The following is an 18,352-nucleotide window of genomic DNA, read 5'->3' on the forward strand; positions in this document are numbered from 1 at the left end:
ATAATATTTATTTACATGGATATACTGCCTCAGTCTACTGACCTTACTGGAGGTGACATGCATGGGGTGATGACTGATAAAAATCATGGCTGTACTTTAGCTTCTAACAAAGGAAGCCCAGCAAGCTGTTAAAACGCAAAGGTGATTCCAGAAGTCAGTGCTATACACAATATAATGAGCTTGAGAAACCAAAACTTGCTTGGGAAAAATATTTTGCTTTCCTCCATATGGACTGAAACAAAGCTGATTCCCAAACCAGGTCTTACTCAGCCCATCCCAACATATAAACAAGCAAAAAAAGTGACTTTCAAATTACACAATTTTATTTAGTATACAATAATCATTACATCTCTTTACAACAACATATTATAAAATAACTATGTTAGATCCCACCAGCAGAACACTGAAACAAGAAATTAAAATACACTTCCGGATCTCAAAGGCTTTTCTCTCCTAAAAAAGTCCTGGCTCCTTGATAGCATTTTGTCTCTGCAATCTAAAACCAGTAATTGGTACCACAATGGCACTGACCACACGCAGCACAGAGTCCTTGTGGCCACCAAGGAGCAGCCAGGAGCAGCCTGGGGAACCTCAGGAATGGAGGTGCAGCTTCTGCCCAGGCCTGGCTCAAACAGGGCAGGGAGGAGCTGGGACCTGCCCTCTTGGATTTACTGTCTGAATGCTGCACCACAGTCCCTGGAGTAACCCTCAGTGTCAAACCTTTCTGATTATCTCTCATAATGCATCTTTCTGTATAAAAAACCCCAAACAAACCAGATTGCACTTGGTAGTGTCCATGAAAAGGTTAAATTTCTCCTTTGGCAATATTAGAAACTGCATTTTTGAAATAGTTTAAAAATAATGACTGTTCTAGTCAGGATTTCTTAGTCTCAGCTGTTACTAGAAGTACATTGTGAAGACACCAGGCTATCCCTGGGCCTGGGAATCCCTCCCTCCACCAAAGGGAAGTCCCTGCACCTCTGCAGAGAGATCCAACTGCATTCCAGAACAAGCCTTACAGCCCAGACATCCTTCACCTTCTGTGGGCTTGTTTTCAGTCACTGAAGGCACTCACTGAGGGATTCACTGACGCAGGCTTGCAGCAAGAACCATGCATCATTACAGGCCTAATTAAAGTTTTAATACTGATTAAAATGTTTTATTATTGTATTATGTTAAACTGCAGTGGTCTCTAACCTCATTAAAGGATACAGGCTAGGAATTAGTCAGGAGTTTCAGCTGCTCAGTGTAACAACCCAGCTCCTGTCAGCATGTGATTTAACACAGCCTCCTGTGCCACAGAGAAAGGCAGAAGGATGTTGAACATTGTTTAATGAGTATTTACTGAATATAAAATTGTTTGAGCATCTGACATAAGCATCTCCATCTCTTTGGTAATTTACCTTGCTACAGCTGAAAGGGAAAACACTTAAATCATCTGGAATTGGAGCCCAGCTCAGTTGTGACAGCTAATCTCATTACACATCTTGATTAAATGGGGAGTGTGCTATCTGTAGCACTTTAAGTTTCCCATCATTAGAAATTAATTGCAGTGGTAATTACTATAACTGAGTTATTTGCACAGGCCACAAACAGTCTTATAGGTGTTCAAATGTTAATTCAACCTGGGCCTAGAGGCACTTCATTATTACAATTCTGTTTTTCTTAACAAACAAATGAGCCTAGTGGATGTCTAATTCAAGATGGAGAGTACTGTGAGGCTTCCAAATTTGATTTTTGATTTCAATCTAAAACCAAAGCAGTGCTAAAAATACAGCAAAAGTTATATGGTACCTTCAGAACATTTAGAAATCCGATACAAAGCACAAAGTTCAGGCTGGTAAAAAGACAAAGAGTACAAACAAACCACAAAATTCTCAGCATTGAGGTTTGGCTTCACTTAATCTCCCACATAATTTTAAAATACTGGTAGTCTCTGTTTTAGGCTAAAGAAAAAGGACACAGTGATTTTGTGCTAAAATATAGAGCTTTGTGTCTGAAATAATACAAAACAAAGCTCTACTATCTGAATGTATTTGAAATACTGGTTTCCTGCTGCTTTAGAGATGAGTTTTTCTTTTGTCCAATTTTGTTATCCTAGTGGGATTCATACAAGGAGAAAAAGGATCCCCTGTAGCTCAGAAAGTATATACAGGAAAGTGTTCTGAGAATCCAAACTGAGAAATTTGGATTTTTGTTTGTTCTGAGTATTTTACAAGGATACAAACATGCAACATGTATCAAGCATGCTCCAGCCTTTTTTCTCACTAAAAATACATAACACTCTCATCATTAAACACTTAATGTTATAAACCAGTTTGTTTCTGATCACTAAAAATGCTGGACCAAAGATTATTTTTCTTCAAAATTGTTTCCTTAATCCACACTCACTGATTCTGCAATCACACTCACAAAATTGGAAATTCATATCCACATACATTCCCAAAGAATTCAAAAAAGAGGCACTGAAAGAGCACAGGGATCTGTCAAAAAGGATCAGACTGTAAGACAAAATTTCATTTTGTGACTATGTTTAGGATTCACAAAGGCAATGCTTACTCAGGGCAGGAGCAGCATGTGCTGCTTTCACTGAATTTCTGCCATTTGAGAGGAAAATCTGAACTGCTGAGCAGATTGACAGGCTGGCACTCAGCAGTGCTCCTACTGCTGCCCTTGTCTTCCAATCAGTTAAACTGGGGAACAGTTACAACCTAAATATTCTGAGGGTCAGAATTTAAATCAAAATGGTCCCTGCTAGCATTTATTTATGAAAATGTTTGCAACATCAATAATGTTATCAAAATTAAACTGTCTTAAAAAAGAATCACAGTAATTAAACAAAAAACCATTGGTGAAAAATGTCTTACAAATGTAACCTGTTTGTAAACTTCATCTGCATTTCCTAATGTGGTCCTAGCAGTCAAATACTGAACTTGAAGTCATGGTTGGAAATGTTATTTATGCTTGGCAAGTTTGTAGACGTGGAATGTTTTGTTCTGAAACACTCTGGTGAAGTGCATGGTGTAAGAAGGAAGGTTTTTTCTAATTTCCTCACAGAAGCGAGGATACAACGAAGGTTTCAAATCAGGTTCATTCTCCCCCAAGCCATCCATGATCTGCAATGAAATGGAACAGATGGGTGAAATTTCTTCAGCCAACTCACAGTTCCAGGCAATAACAAGTTCATAAAAACCTTCACAATATATTCACTGGGTCAGGCTGGCCAGGTTTGTTCACAGTATGAAACAAGTGGGAGGAAGAAAACAGCTTTAAAGCAGTAAGACTTATTGTCTTTAAATGGATGAAGCTGCTTTGTCAGAGGTCCAGGTCTGCTTGGGCTTGTGCAGCCTGCTCTGGCTCCAGCTGAGCCCAGAAATGCCTGAGAACTCCCCTGACACAGAGTGGTAACAGAACCACACCTCGGGGAACTGAAGCTCTGAAGTGATTTACTGAAGGGAGCCTACTCTGCTGTGTGCTCCTAACCTGCAGCTCGTCAGGAAGTGACTTCTTACCCTGCCCAGGCTGAGATTCCCCCTTTTATTCCCAAGTACCCTTAAGAGCAAGCAGTATTAATCTGACCATTTTGAGAATGTCTAAAGGCCTCAGCAGGTTTTCCTTCCCACAGTGCACACTCTCAGGAGCTGTGTTTCAGAGCCACGCCAAGCTCTGGTGTGTCCCTCGCTCTGAGCGTCACACTCACGTGGCCGTTGGCGACGTCGAGCAGGTCGCGCAGGCGGCAGCCGCGGCTGTGGCGCCTCTCGTAGCAGATGCTGTCCTCCAGGATCACGTAGTCCGTGCCAAAGGAGCGCAGGATGCCGTGCACCTCCCCCGGAGAGCGCTTGGCATAGATCTGGTAGATCTGCACAACAGGGGAACCCAGCTCCAGCACACAGAGCACAGCACACAGAGCACACACAGCACAGCACACACAGCACAGCACACACAGCACAGCACACACAGCACAGCACACACAGCACACACAGCACAGCACACACAGCACAGCACGCACAGCACAGCACACACAGCACACACAGCACAGCACACACAGCACAGCACGCACAGCACAGCACGCACAGCACACACAGCACACACAGCACAGCACACACAGCACACACAGCACAGCACACACAGCACAGCACACACAGCACAGCACACACAGCACACACAGCACAGCACACACAGCACAGCACAGCACACACAGCACAGCACACACAGCACAGCACACACAGCACAGCACACACAGCACACACAGCACAGCACACACAGCACACACAGCACAGCACACACAGCACAGCACACACAGCACACACAGCACACAGAGCACAGCACACACAGCACAGCACAGCACACACAGCACAGCACACACAGCACAGCACACACAGCACAGCACACACAGCACACACAGCACACACAGCACAGCACACACAGCACAGCACACACAGCACACACAGCACAGCACACACAGCACACACAGCACACACAGCACAGCACACACAGCACAGCACACACAGCACACACAGCACAGCACACACAGCACAGCACACACAGCACAGCACACACAGCACAGCACACACAGCACAGCACACACAGCACACACAGCACAGCACACACAGCACAGCACACACAGCACAGCACACACAGCACACACAGCACAGCACACACAGCACACAGAGCACAGCACACACAGCACACAGAGCACAGCACACACAGCACACACAGCACACACAGCACACACAGCACACACAGCACAGCACACACAGCACAGCACACACAGCACAGCACAGCACGCACAGCACAGCACGCACAGCACGCACAGCACGCACAGCACAGCACACACAGCACAGCACACAGAGCACAGCACACAGAGCACAGCACAGACAGCACACAGAGCACAGCACACAGAGCACAGCACACAGAGCACAGCACACAGAGCACAGCACACAGAGCACAGCACACAGAGCACAGCACAGCACACACAACACAGCACACACAGCACACACAGCACAGCACACACAGCACAGCACACACAGCACAGCACACACAGCACAGCACACACAACACAGCACACACAACACAGCACACACAACACAGCACACACAACACAGCACCCCTCACTGCTGCTCTGTTTGCTCTGAGCTCTGTCTTGAGCCACACAAACAACTGGCACTGACAAACTGTGATGGTGGTCACAGGGGTCTTAGGATGAGGGAAGAGATGAGGATTTGACTCCATATTTCAGAAGGCTTGATTTATTATTTTATGATATATATAACACTAAAACTATACTAAAAGAATAGAGAAAAGGTTTCATCTCAGAAGGCTAGCTAAGCTTAGAAAGAGAAAGAATGATAAAAAGGCAGCTGTCTCAAACTCTCTATCCGAGCCAGCTGACTGTGATTGGCCATTAATTAGAAACAACCACATGAGACCAATCACAGATGCACCTGTTGCATTCCACAGCAGCAGATAACCATTGTTTACATTTGTTCCTGAGGCTTCTCAGCTTCTCAGGAGGAAAAAATCCTTAAGAAAGGATTTTCATGAAAAGATGTCTGCAACAAGAAACCATGTGAATTAAATATTATAGAAACAACCTATGAATGCTTTATTCAGTAAAATCCCCGTGTGGAGATGTGTGTTATGGTGAGGATGCTGCTGGCTACACAACATAGGATGGTGCTGTCAGGCTTTGAGAATGTCTCAAGTCCAGAGAGGGTAGGTGAAAACAGTCTCCCATCTCCATGTGCAGTTTCTCAGGGTGATTTCTGTATCAAATGCTGTGTGCTGCTCTGGGAACTGAAGGGAGTATCAGGGAATGCTCCATGTGGGTTTAACAGCCCAAGTGGGCACCAGGATCTACAGATGCCACAGTAGCCAAAGCAGTGCCCTTGGGGCTAGCTGGGCACAGAGCTGCTCAGACACTCAGCAGCTGCCAGAAGTGACTCAGGAGATCCCAAAGCAGGTAAATCCTGGGCCTGTGCCTGACAGTGAGTTATCCATGAGTAAAGCACACAATGCCTTTTGCAGTGTGCCATGAGGACATTACTGTGTTCTGGAGTGCAGTCAGTGACATGGGCAAGGATTACTATAAAAAATCAGAAATCTCTTACCTGCTTTGTTCTCTCTCTCAGATTCTTATCCTCATAGTGGGGGTGGTTGGTTAAGGTCCGTCCCGTGCACAGTTTGACTCCTGCCAACAGCTGCATGCTCCCAGCAAACACTGCTGTGTTTGGAGTGTTTGACCTAAACAAATGTTGATAAGTCTGAGGAAGTCTCTGCAGGGGCATTTTTGCAATGCTTGGGACAGATCAGAAGGAAAAAAAAGACTGCAAAAGTATTTTTCTGCTTCTCCTCTATCCAGGGAGCAAACTGTTCAAGCAACTGTGTTTTCTTCAAATGCCAAGTGGATAGATTATGATAATACTCAACTGCAAATAAAAAATTTACTAAGCACTATGAGGAAATCTAAGGAAAACATGATCCTGAAAATTTCAAACTATTTCTGTATTTCATATCTATCTCAGGTTCATAACGCCTCTGAATATTTGTAGGTTTCTATATTCTAATTCTTTTAATATTTCAAGAAACTTACTGTGACTTAAGTTTCAGTCTGATAAATATAAAGTACTTTACATAAAATGAATTATTTTATCTCAATGGTAAACTTTCTGTTCTTGTCCTGGCATTCACCATGTACTTAGAACAAAAACTTTGTTCAATGAGACATTACTCTTCCTATTCTGACAACTGTGGGAGAGAAACTATGAAAAAGGACATTCCAGTTGCAAAAAGCTGGGGCAGAGGATGCCAGAACAGTGCTGTCACTGTTTTTACTGTAACCTTTGAAATTCCAAATAGCAGCCCTGGTATCTCAAGATCACTCAAGTACCAATAATGAAAATAATTATTTTTGCTTACCTTCTTCCCAACAAGTTTACAATCTAAAATATTTGCAAAGACACAACAGAAGGGCAGAGCAAAAAGAAAGAGTAAAAATGCCAGGCCATGGACACTCCTGTAATCAGGCTAATTGGAACTGGCCAGAGTATGCTGAAGTGTCTTCTAGTGCTTAGCAGGCACATAACCATGCAAGGGTCCGGGAAGACTAAACCAACAGAAAGCAGCACACATTTAATCAACTCAAATGGAATTAGAATGTGAATAGGTGCCTAACATCCCCATGCACACACTGAAGTACTCCAGTAACTCTGACACTTTGGGGTGCACTTCAGGGAGCTTGGAAACTGCAGCTACACACTCAGTCTGCTTTAAGCTCCATGATCAGCTTGAAAATGTTGAGACAAGGATTAAATTTTATTATCGCCTTTCAAGAGATTATGCTTAGCAAATGAATTAATAATTACAAACCCTTCCTAAAAAATCTTGCACTGGTACATTAATCTCATCTAGAAAAGCCAGGGATAGTATTTTAATAGGTCAGTTTAACTTTCCTGATAGACCAGTCCTTCAGCACTTTATAAAACCAATTTCATTTTAAAGTCTGAAAATATTTAATCTCTTAAGAAATTATTTATTACTTAAAATATTCAAAGCCACAAGTGTCCTAAAGTACATGTTCCATTAAAATAAATTAATTCCTGTTAGAATTTAGTACTATGCAAATGGGATGGCCCTGACAGGCTGTCAGGCAGGATTTCCCTGGAGCTGTGGGAAAGCACAAGTGTGCAGGACTAAGCTGCAAAGGACACGGGCTGGACTCACAGAGGGACTGGGAGAGCTCAGACACCAAATAAAAATGATGATGCTTAAAGCAGCTTCAACATGTTCCTCTGTTTATGCCTGGGCCAGGCAACTTCTAATGTGACAAGTAGGTTCTGTGGTTGTTCAAGATTAATTCAAATTTTAAAATCTGTCTAGCCTTACCAGGGCAACCCTGCTCTTCTGATTGCAGATTTGCATTATCATGGGCTCTGTAGCAGACTCAAACTTTCTTAAACCCACTCACACAGCCCCTCCCAACAAGGACCAGAGGCAAAACCACAGGATAAAAATCAAACAAAAAAGCCAAACCACCCAGAAGGCTCTTTTCTTTAAAACAAAAGCTAAAGGGTGTAGTGCCCTTTATTAATAACCTACTGGTAAAAATGCTTGTCAAAAATGTAGAACCACAGAACACACTGAGTTGGAGGGGACCCACAGGGCTCATCCAGTGCAACCCCTGTCCCTGCAGACCCCCAGCAATGCCCCCTGTCCATCCCTGGTGTCCAAACCCTCCTGGAGCTCTGGCAGCCTCGGGGCTGTGCCCATTCCCTGGCAGTGCCAGCACCTCTGGGGAAGCAGAGCCTTGCCCTGATCTCAGCCTGAGCCTGCTCTGGTCACAGGGAGCAGAGATTGGAGCTGCAGCCCCCAGTGAATCTCCCCTCAGCAAATGGATCATGCAGAGGATTCAGGGCTCCATTCCTCCCCTTTCCAAGAGCATTCACTGCTGCCCAGAAGGGGTGAAATACAGCTGAGCTGCATCTTTACTAGACAGAAAGAGTTTTGCCAGCACTTTTTGCTCTCCCTATCCCTTGAAGACAGTCAAGTGACCCTTTCTTGCTTTTCAAACAACTGCATTAAGTGCTTTGGTCGCGGTGGAGTTTAAAATCTGGTGTTCCAGGTAAAGGCAGATGTTTCCCTGAGATTTACAGGTTTGAAGTCCTAGGAAATGATTCTCCTTCAGACACATCACTGTCCCTGTTTTACTGGGCAGCTCAGGTGTTCCAGATCAGCTACTGGAACCCCTCTTTCCCTGTGCTGCAGCGGCAGTGCCAGGAGCACCAGTGCTGGATTTCAGTGCCCTGGGCAGAGAGCTGGGAGGTGACCCTGGGAGGTGACACAGAGCCCCAGGCAGTGTCTGCCCTGTCCAATTCCCTCCCCAGGAGCTCTTGTGGGTGCCCCTGCTGAGTTCTGGGCACACAGGAGCCTGAGGAGCACTCCCAGGGCCAGCATGGCTCCTGCAAGCCAGGGATGCTCCTGCCTCCTGCAGGGCTCTGCAGCCAGGGCACCTCCTGTGCTGCAAACCCTGAATGACACTTCTCTATTACTCTAAAACCAAACCATTTTTACAACCGTCTCAGCAAATGATGTATAAAATGAAAGGATAATTTGTTTTTATAGCTCTCTGCCAAGCTCCATACCACACTGCCCAACCTGCAAACAATTTATTCTCTAGGAAATGTCACTAAATAATGACAAGGACTTACAGGTCAAACTGATTTACATTATATAATTTAAATGCCATTCCAAGCAGACCTGATGGCATTTTGAACAAATAATCTCATTTATTTTTGAAGCTCTAAGCTTTCAACAAGTTAATTACAGCTGAGCTAATGGGTAAACTAAGCACTATATTATAGTGTAGGAGCCTTTTCTTTACCTTACAATTAAGAATTTAGAGAATTATATAAATACAAAAGAATAACTCATTAATAATAAAAGGGTTTTACAGGAAATACTTGCACAGACTCTGAAAGTGGTAGTAATTCTTTCTCTTAAAATACTAAAGAATTATTGTGAGGTGGTTTTAGGAAGCACTAAGGAAGAAATGGCCAACATTGCAATTACAGGTTGCATCATCAGAAATAAAACGGCTATTCCTAGTAGAAATCCTCCAGACTTGAACCCTTTGACTTTCAAAGCCAAAAAATCTAACAAATCACAGATTATTCCTTTACTAGTGCCTGAGTATGGTATGAATCAACAAAGTGAAAGGATTTGAGAAAAGGAGATTCTGAAGAATATGCCATGATAGATTTTTCTTTTTCTTTAAAAGAAAATCTTTTTATTTGCAGAATGCAATATTAAAACATCATAGATTTAGCTGCAGATGATAGGCAGCAGAGCATATTCAGGCACACTGTCATGGTTCTTTTTTTTCCCTCTGGTTTGGAAAGACTGAAAATTGCAAAATTGGAACACGACAGTCACAAAGAAAGAGCAACAAGATGTGAATCCCAGCTTCAATTTTATGCATGCAGATTATGCTCACATAAAGGAGAGCACCTACACAGCTGCTATAAACCTACTTCTCAGCACTCTCAGGTTCATGCCTGGAATTTACTCACATGTCTGTCCAACAAAAGCACAAGAATTTAAGAACAATAATTAAAAAAAAAAAAAAGTGTAATATTGCCTTTAAAGTCTGGAACACAAGTGTGATTACCTTGAAAATCAGGAATGTAAGTAACAGTTAAACTTTAAAGCTGGCTTGAAATTAAATATAGCCATTAATATAAATTAGTATCAATTACTAAGAAAGAACCACCATTGAAACATGGGTGTTTCATTTGCATAACCTTAGGAATTCTTTGGAAATTTGTGGGGTTTCCACTAATATAAAAATTTGCCTGCTTGTCCCCACACCTGGTTCAGGTACAGCTTGACATCCAACCATGCTCTGCTGAATCTCAGTCTCAGTTAACTTTTCTATTGTTTTGGCTGTTGCCCAAGATTTTATAGAACTTTTTCTGTGAGTTTTGGCAACTGCTACTGATATATTGCACAACTGTAGACAGATTTCCCCTTTAAAGGCAGAAGTCATTGCTTCTTTAGCACTTACCAGGAGTGAACAGAGAGGGAAGTTCACGCTATTGATTTGCTCATTCTACTGATATTCTTCCCCATCTCACAAATGAGCATGTTGTTCCTGTTGTCTTAGGGAGAAAGACCAAAACTAAGAATCTTAATGTACCTCCCAGCTGGGAACAGAACTATCCCTGGAGCACTGGATTCTTGACTTTTTTGTTGAAAAAAAGCTAAGAATATGAGATGGTGGGTAGGAAAAAAAGCAGAAGACTGGGATATGCAAGATCATTATGGAAAAACTTGTTCTCTGCAATTGTACAGATACAAAGCAGTAGATCTTCCTGAAAATGCTATGGCAATTTTAGTGAGGGGAAGAGTAAGAAATGCATCTGCAGACACTTCACAGGGGACAGACTAATAGCTGGCCATTATTCAGACTGTATATTTGGACAAGTTAATATGCATTTAGAACTATGCACACAGAAGGGTTTTCTTGTTGTGGAGAGATTGCAAGACAGATGAGTTATTCCTAATTCACTGCTATATACATGACAAATTAGAGCTTTTCATACTGAGTTTTAATAATGAATGATTAGTTCCTGACACCAGCCTTGACAGGTCATTAACTACAGCACAACCATCAAGTGTTAGTAAAGTAAAAGTGTTCTCTTACACATCAAACTTAACAAAATCTGTCCCACTTTGAGAAACCTATCATAAATTTTGTTGACTGGTATTTAAAGCACAGATAATTAACTCTTCTTCACAGGAATAATATTTCTAAATACAATAAATTCTAAGTAAAAAAATGCCCCTCTGTAATTGTCTGTCATGACTTGGAATGAAGAGATGACAAGGACCAGTTTAGCATTCTCAGCATTAAGAACACATGAAAAATTATTCTCATTGGAGCCAGTCAAATCCAGTTCATGGCTGGGAATAACTCCACATGCATATTTTATGTATAAATCTATATATAACTCTATGTATTGCACACAGGAGACCTGAACTATCGGACATTTACCATCTTTTAATAAAACAGTAGTGCTAAATGGAACTGGCTGGTAAACATTAGTCACAAAAACATGTCAATAAGGCTGCAAAGATTCTAAATGATGGAAAAAATCATGGCCTGCTTTCAAAATAAGTCAGTGAAGGCTTGTAATATATTTTACTTCTAAATTACTCCTTCTAGTTTATGGATTAAAGAAATACAACATTATGGAGTGTAAATATGTTGCTATGGGGAGAACAGGCTGGGTGACTGGTTTCACTGAAGTTCATTGCATATGAAGGAAATACTCCAAGGAAGTACTTCAAACAGTTCAATATTTAATGTTGTATATTCAGATTTACTTTCAAAATGTTTTCCTCTATAACATGAAACCAATTTTCTTTTTTTAAAATCATTGCTGGAGTTGCAAATAAATACAAGTCCCAGGAATCTCCCTGTTCAGAAACTTAACCTGAAAGATTTTAGTGGCTGCTCTATGTTAATAGAGAACACATCCCTGCAGTTCACAGCCCTCCAGAGAACATCCTATCTGGCCTTTTATCTCAGCACCTCCTACATGAAGTATTCCAAACTGTTTCCACCTAAAAATCACCTTCCTATGCTCTGTGAGAAAGCAGAACTGATGAGGTGGGGCTGGAATGATTAACTCACACTCCTGACAGACTGCACCTATGCTTAGCTGTAACAAGTTCAAGTTCAATTAAAAAGATTTTGGAACACGTGCTGGGAATTAATTCTAACAAGCAGAAACAACTTAGATTGTTTTCAAGTCCAACAAACAGAGTGCAGAGTACGAATTTTCCAAGCTTTTTAACATTTACAGAGTTGGGAAGGACAGGTTGGGTGGGGGCTGGAGAATAAAATGATTGCACTGCAGAGGTCTATTCATGTAAAGTAGCTATAATATGATAAGAGAAGCCTGACACCTCCAAATTTACCTCTTTTGGCTGGGAGAACTGTGTCCTTATGGGAGCAAAGGGATCAGCTGGTGCCCTGCTGCACACGGAACACAGCAGTGACACTGAGCCCCAGCATGAGCTGCTCTCCACAGCTGCTCACCTCCTGATAACCCACTCACCCTGACTATCCTCACGGGTCACCAGAGTTCACTGCTGAGCTGGGACAAATAAGGAGAACACTATAACTAAGAACATTAGATCTACACAAATAGCATTTAACTGAAAGAGAGAAAAAATCCTCTTACTTAATCCAGTTCATCAGCTCCACAGTGTCTGGGTCATAGAATTCTCTCAGCTCTGATAGTTCATCCATTATTCCTGGCCAGAACTAAAATGGAAACAAAACAGAACAACCATGAAGACAGAATGAACCAAACAAGTTTTGGATGCTGAAATGTATCATTTCCTCTTAGCTGGCAAACAACCTTGTCCAGCTCATGGGCAAATTCCAAGACACAAGAGTATCTATCTGCCCTTCCTAGGAAGGAGAGGGGGCTGTCACTGCAGGATGAACACACAGTTTCAGAGTTGGAGATCTGCAGCTCCTGCCAGATGACCAACAGGACTAGAACTTCCCATTATCAATAATGACAACACAAGGAAAGGCCCCAGGAATTAACCTTAAGTTTAGAAAGGAAATATAAAACTAAATTTTAAAAGGTAGGAAATCTGTATCAGAAGTAAAGACTATTAGATGTGCTGCAGATGCTATTAATAGTATTTCAGAAGTTTGAATTAAAAGAGAACTACTGAAGGCAAAAATAAAACTGTGACTGAATGACAACAACAAATAGGCCATCAGGGGAAAGCATTTAAAAATTTACTATAGACAAAGAATACATAAATCAAATCCAGAGGAGAGAAAAAAGGATGGAAACTGATTCTGAAAAGCTTAACCCTCCTGTCCAAAAAGCTAAGGGAACAATGATTTATTTAAGGGTTTATTGTTTAAGGCAGTGAATATTTCAGGGCAGAAGGGAGCAATTAAGGAAGATAATGACAATGCTAATGACAGACTGCTGTGCATCAGTCTTTACTACAGAGGATGCTATGCAAAAACCTATTCCAAACCTGCTTATTTAGATAAGAAGGACTGCTGGTTTGAAAATTGAAATGCTACAGGAGAAAGTCTAAGAAAACCCACCTGATTATCTAAAAAGCCATTAATCATCCCATTTTAATGCTCATCCAAGAGTTCAGAAGCAATTTGAATGTGGTGCTGCTGAGCCCCTAAGCAAACACAGGCATTCCTTCACTAAAACTGTAATTCCATGGCAGGCCTGGGGGCAGGAGGTGTAACTGGGCCAATTAAGAGTCTCACCAGTGTACCTGCTTGCTTAAAACACTTGTTCAAGTGCTCCTGGCACCTCCCAGGGGGAGCCATGGCAGCATCACAGCTGTGGGGAAGCTCTGGGAAGTACAACAGTGCAACAGATGCATTTCTGCTCTTCAGAAGCTCTCCCAGAGATTAGTAACTCCAGCTGTTGTGAAAGGAGATTGTGGAGTCTCATCATGAATCAAAACTGCCTCTCTTCATTACTGAAATGCCCTGGAGAGCTGCACATTCTGAGAGCTTGGAGTCCTTCAGGGTGGAGACACAAGGAATGGGCCCTGCTTTGCTTTTCAGTGCACCCTGCCCTGTAACCTCCTGGGGAACCAGTGGCTGTTCCACCAGTGCCACAGCTCCCTGCTCACTGCTGGGGCTGTTCCATGGCATTCCCTCTGTAAAGGTTTTTTAACTCACAGTACTGCAAGTTTTGAGTGAGTACAAGCAGTTTCCACTGGAGGAAAATTTTGGTCATGGGGCTTGTTCTTACTGAATTGAAAAATTTCCAGGTAGTGTTACATTTGATTGGTAGAACCAAGAGAAAAGTAAGGTACTTCAGGAGTTCCAAATACAAGATAATGACAAATAAAAAGTAAAGCATATAAAAATATGCTTACAATAGCAGTGACAGAACTTTGTCTTGTAAATCAAGTATATGTCAGATTGAGAAAAAGTCTGGTTACACCAGGAGAGGATAAAAAGAACAAATGGAGCACATAGGGGATGTAACAAACTGCTCAGAAGAGAGAGGGAAATGTGAAAGAGGTTTCCAACTTGTAACAGTGCTTGTCTCTGGGGCCAAAGTCTTCAGGAAAAGAAACCAGTTGTCAAGTGGCTTAAATTAGCCCTGAACTGAAGCTGTTCATACACCAAAGACTGCTCAGGTCATGGGTATTTGTTGCAGTATGTGCTGTGATAAATGTCCATGTTTGGAGCAAAAGGACTTGGCCATGATGAAGATAAAAATGCAGCTGCAGAAGTAACAGGAATAGAGTGTTTACTCTTAGAGAGAAATCAAGATTATTTGGCGATCCTTGGAATTAGAATGCTCAAGCTCAGAAACTCACCTTAAGTACCAACAATTTATGCAAAATTACTGACATGCAAGCACAAATTGATGAGCATTATTATGAAGTTAAAATACAAAATACAGATAAAGGTGAAACCTACCTAAAAAGTGTAAAAAGTGAAACATAAATACTACTTGGTACTGCTTTATGCATGTATTATGTTATCTGCAGCACAGCTAAAGTAGGCATGGAAATACTTCAGCATTTCACTTTATTTAAAAGATGTTTGCACTGTAATAATGAAAATCACATGAAAACAGGAATACAGATGTCTTACAGGTCTCAAAACATCCTGTGCCTGAAATCTGAAAGACATCCAGCATTGTAGCTGCATCTGCATCTCAATAAATTATTGTTCAAGTGATGCTGTAGTAACCACATGCCTCAAAAGAGGCTTTCATTGGCTTATTCAGGATTAGGTTAATAATCCCATAAAAGTCCTATTTTGAGGAACTGCACTGAAGAACAGTTCTGACAAATGTAATAGATAATGAAACACCAAACTGCCTCCCTACAAATTCAAGAGAAGCAGCCCTGATGGCCAGGTAACTTTGTGGTGTACAGAGAAACTGCCCCTGCAATCTGAGCAGTCTGTGATTCAACAGAGCAATTCTTCTCTGGAAAAGAGAAAGATAAGTGAGTCTCTGTTCCAAAAATCTCCTTCCACTGCCTGTTTGTAAGGTGTTAGAGAATATAAAACCACATTGTCACAGAAGCAATGGGTCCTTCCTGGATCTCTGTAAGAATTCTTGTCTGACCACGCCAGGGCACCTGGGACAGGAGCCTTGTGGGCCCCTTCCAGCTCAGAATATTCTGTGATTCCCTCAGGTTTCTTATCAACTCTTTCAGCTTTGCAGAAAAGACCCACAGAGAGATCCACTCCTCTGGTAGCTCAACTGCAAGAACTGATTCAGGACAAAAAACAACCGAGAGGTTACAAATTTCTCATTCCTACTGTGAAATTTGAAAAATAATATTTTTAATGTCAATAAAAATTATTTCCTCTATTTAGAAGAAACATGAAAATGATGCTTTTCAGGCAGACTGAGCACAACTAATGACTGCTCTAAAGCCCATGAAATCAGTGTTTTCTGTTGACTTCAGAATTGAATCTGACAGAATTTAGGAACTTTACATCTGCTCATGAAGAGTGGGAGGAAAATTATTCCTAGTGATCTGTCACATTAGACTATCAGAATGTCATGCTCCTGGTATCCTCCATGTCAGAAGAAGTGACATTTTTTGTGTCATATTCAGAGATGATGAAAATAGCAAATGACTTCCTAACCATCACGAGTGGACAAAAAGAGTCCTCTAACAGAACAATAAGACAATTTAAGTGGAAATCAGCATTTTTTTACTTTTTGTTTCAGTTTTAGAGGGGGGAACACAATACTGGAGTGAACTCTATTAGCAGCTTTCTTAGCTGCCTCACTACTGCCTTTTGAACTGCAACAATGAAATGAATCTTGCCTTTTTCTGAAGGGAATTATTTAACAGATGTATTTTCATCTCAGACTAGTTATTGCAGAAACAACTTCTCCATCAAAGCAGACTCTGAATTTTTTGTCTTTGTGACTACAGATGAAAAGAATGGTTTGCCCATTAAATCAGTGTTCTAAATCTCACTGCTATGACACACTGATAATCTTGCACATGTTATTGATTTAGGTATGTTTGATGCATTTACATTTAAGTGTTTGACAATAATAATATTCTGTTTCTGGAACAGACGGAAGACAAAGCAGGTACTTGACCATTTAATAATTCTGTACTTTAAAACAAATGAGATGAGGCTCAGCAGTAGAGATTACTATTATTTCTGCTCCTACAATAAATCATGACACAATGTGACAATCTGCATTTTATCCACAACTTAGTTAAAACCAAAAGAGACAACTCTCCATAAAATTATGCCTTTAAATAACACCTGCTACTTACACATACAATCAGATAAACATTTGTATCTATGAACAACTATTTTGGATCAAATTAACCCAACTGATCCTTCACAGACAATTCCACAGGCACAGCTATCCTCATTTTTAAAATTCAGTTACAATTTTTGTATGTAGTTACTAATAAGACAACTCTTCTAGGAGAAAGGAAAAATTTCATGCAACTAAAATATGCCAAAACATTGAGAAAAAAATTTCTTACCTTAAATGAAATGTACAGTAATGTAATTATTGGTAAAGAATACTTAATCACCTGTGTCTGTGAGAAATTGAAAAAAAATTGGTTATTTTGATGATACATTTAATAGACTTAATTTTTAATGTATTGATATCTGAAATATTTCACATGTAGTGGAATTTAAGAGATTGAATTTTAAGCCCATATTCTGATTTTATCTTCAAGTAAAACCCTAATTACAGACTCATCACAAAAGATGGATTTATATCTTTAAATCTATATTCTACAAGGTGGAAAACACTGTCACTCAATATAATTGGCTGCAAAGGTCTCCTCAGACTGCTGATGATTTCTTAATATGGAGATTTTTTTAGTAAAATTATGGCTGTTTTTCATAGCCACATCTATATTGCCATCTAGTGTGTTCCAATGGAATTGTTTAATATAGAAACCACCAGAAAATCCATTTTACTCACTAAATTTATACACACATCCAGCAGAGATCCCTGCTTTGACAGAACTACAAGCAATACTCAGCCCTGAGCCTTGACTTGGTTCAGCCCAAAGCCCAGTGGATGAAAGGCTGAGTACAGTGCTCACCCTCTGGGATGTGTAGAGATGGAGACACTTCAGGATGAGCTTCCAAACCTCTGCACTGCACAGGCCAAAGGATGCAAACACACACATGTGGGATGTCCAGAGGTACTTCATCCTGGAAGAACACAAACTTTTCATCATCACTGGGAGCTCTGCAAAGCTGCTTGTGAGAGCAGTTCATGTCTAGAGAAATTCTGAACAGTTTTCTGGGACTTTCATGGCTCTGAAATAACTGAGTACAGGACTGACACTGCACTTTGCTATGCTCTCCTGAGAACATCTCTGTTCCCAAACTTCCATTCTTTCTGGCAGAATTTTGGGAAATGCCTCAGTCTACAAGTAGAAATACACCAGGGAGAGAAATAATGTTCATGATCCTATCAGTTTGTGGTCAACATATTTTACACTCTCATAAAAATATACTCAATCATCTGAACAAGCCCTTAAAATAAAAAAAAAAATACCTCATTGTGCTTAATGCCAGACATCCAAAAAGAACTGTGTGAACCAAGCTGTAGGCAGCCTCAGGCTTCAGTGTCACTGTGTATTCTTCCATTTTGTCCTTCAAATGGACTTGATTTGAACCACTAATTGAAGAAAAAAAGTGTTATATTAAGTTCTATAACATATTTCATATAATTATCTGCATTTTAAAAAGTACAGAATCCTTCTGGGGCCACAAACAACAACCATTGCTATGAGCCCACAACCTTCTATGATC

The 18,352-nt window shown here is 41.1% G+C and overlaps 1 protein-coding gene across 5 annotated transcripts in view; it reads right to left on the reverse strand.

The window, feature by feature from the left end:
- Positions 1-305: 305 nt before the first annotated feature.
- The window catches only part of DPY19L3 (dpy-19 like C-mannosyltransferase 3), a 35,696-nt gene continuing 17,649 nt past the window's right edge, over positions 306-18,352 (reverse strand). For 4 of the 5 annotated variants that reach the window (XM_059481488.1, XM_059481489.1, XM_059481484.1 and 1 more), the window contains 7 exons: positions 18,096-18,218; positions 17,635-17,746; positions 17,059-17,115; positions 12,747-12,829; positions 6,111-6,243; positions 3,701-3,859; positions 306-3,116 (listed from right to left, as the gene is read on the reverse strand). In XM_059481488.1, the coding sequence (XP_059337471.1) occupies positions 2,955-3,116; positions 3,701-3,859; positions 6,111-6,243; positions 12,747-12,829; positions 17,059-17,115; positions 17,635-17,746; positions 18,096-18,218 (829 nt within the window). In that variant the 3' untranslated portion in view covers positions 306-2,954. Of the gene's footprint in view, positions 3,117-3,700; positions 3,860-6,110; positions 6,244-12,480; positions 12,660-12,746; positions 12,830-17,058; positions 17,116-17,634; positions 17,747-18,095; positions 18,219-18,352 lie in introns of those variants that run through there. The other variant, XM_059481490.1, reaches the window with a different exon arrangement.

The sequence above is a fragment of the Ammospiza nelsoni genome, chromosome 13 (assembly GCF_027579445.1).
Source record: "Ammospiza nelsoni isolate bAmmNel1 chromosome 13, bAmmNel1.pri, whole genome shotgun sequence".
Lineage (NCBI taxonomy): Eukaryota > Metazoa > Chordata > Aves > Passeriformes > Passerellidae > Ammospiza > Ammospiza nelsoni.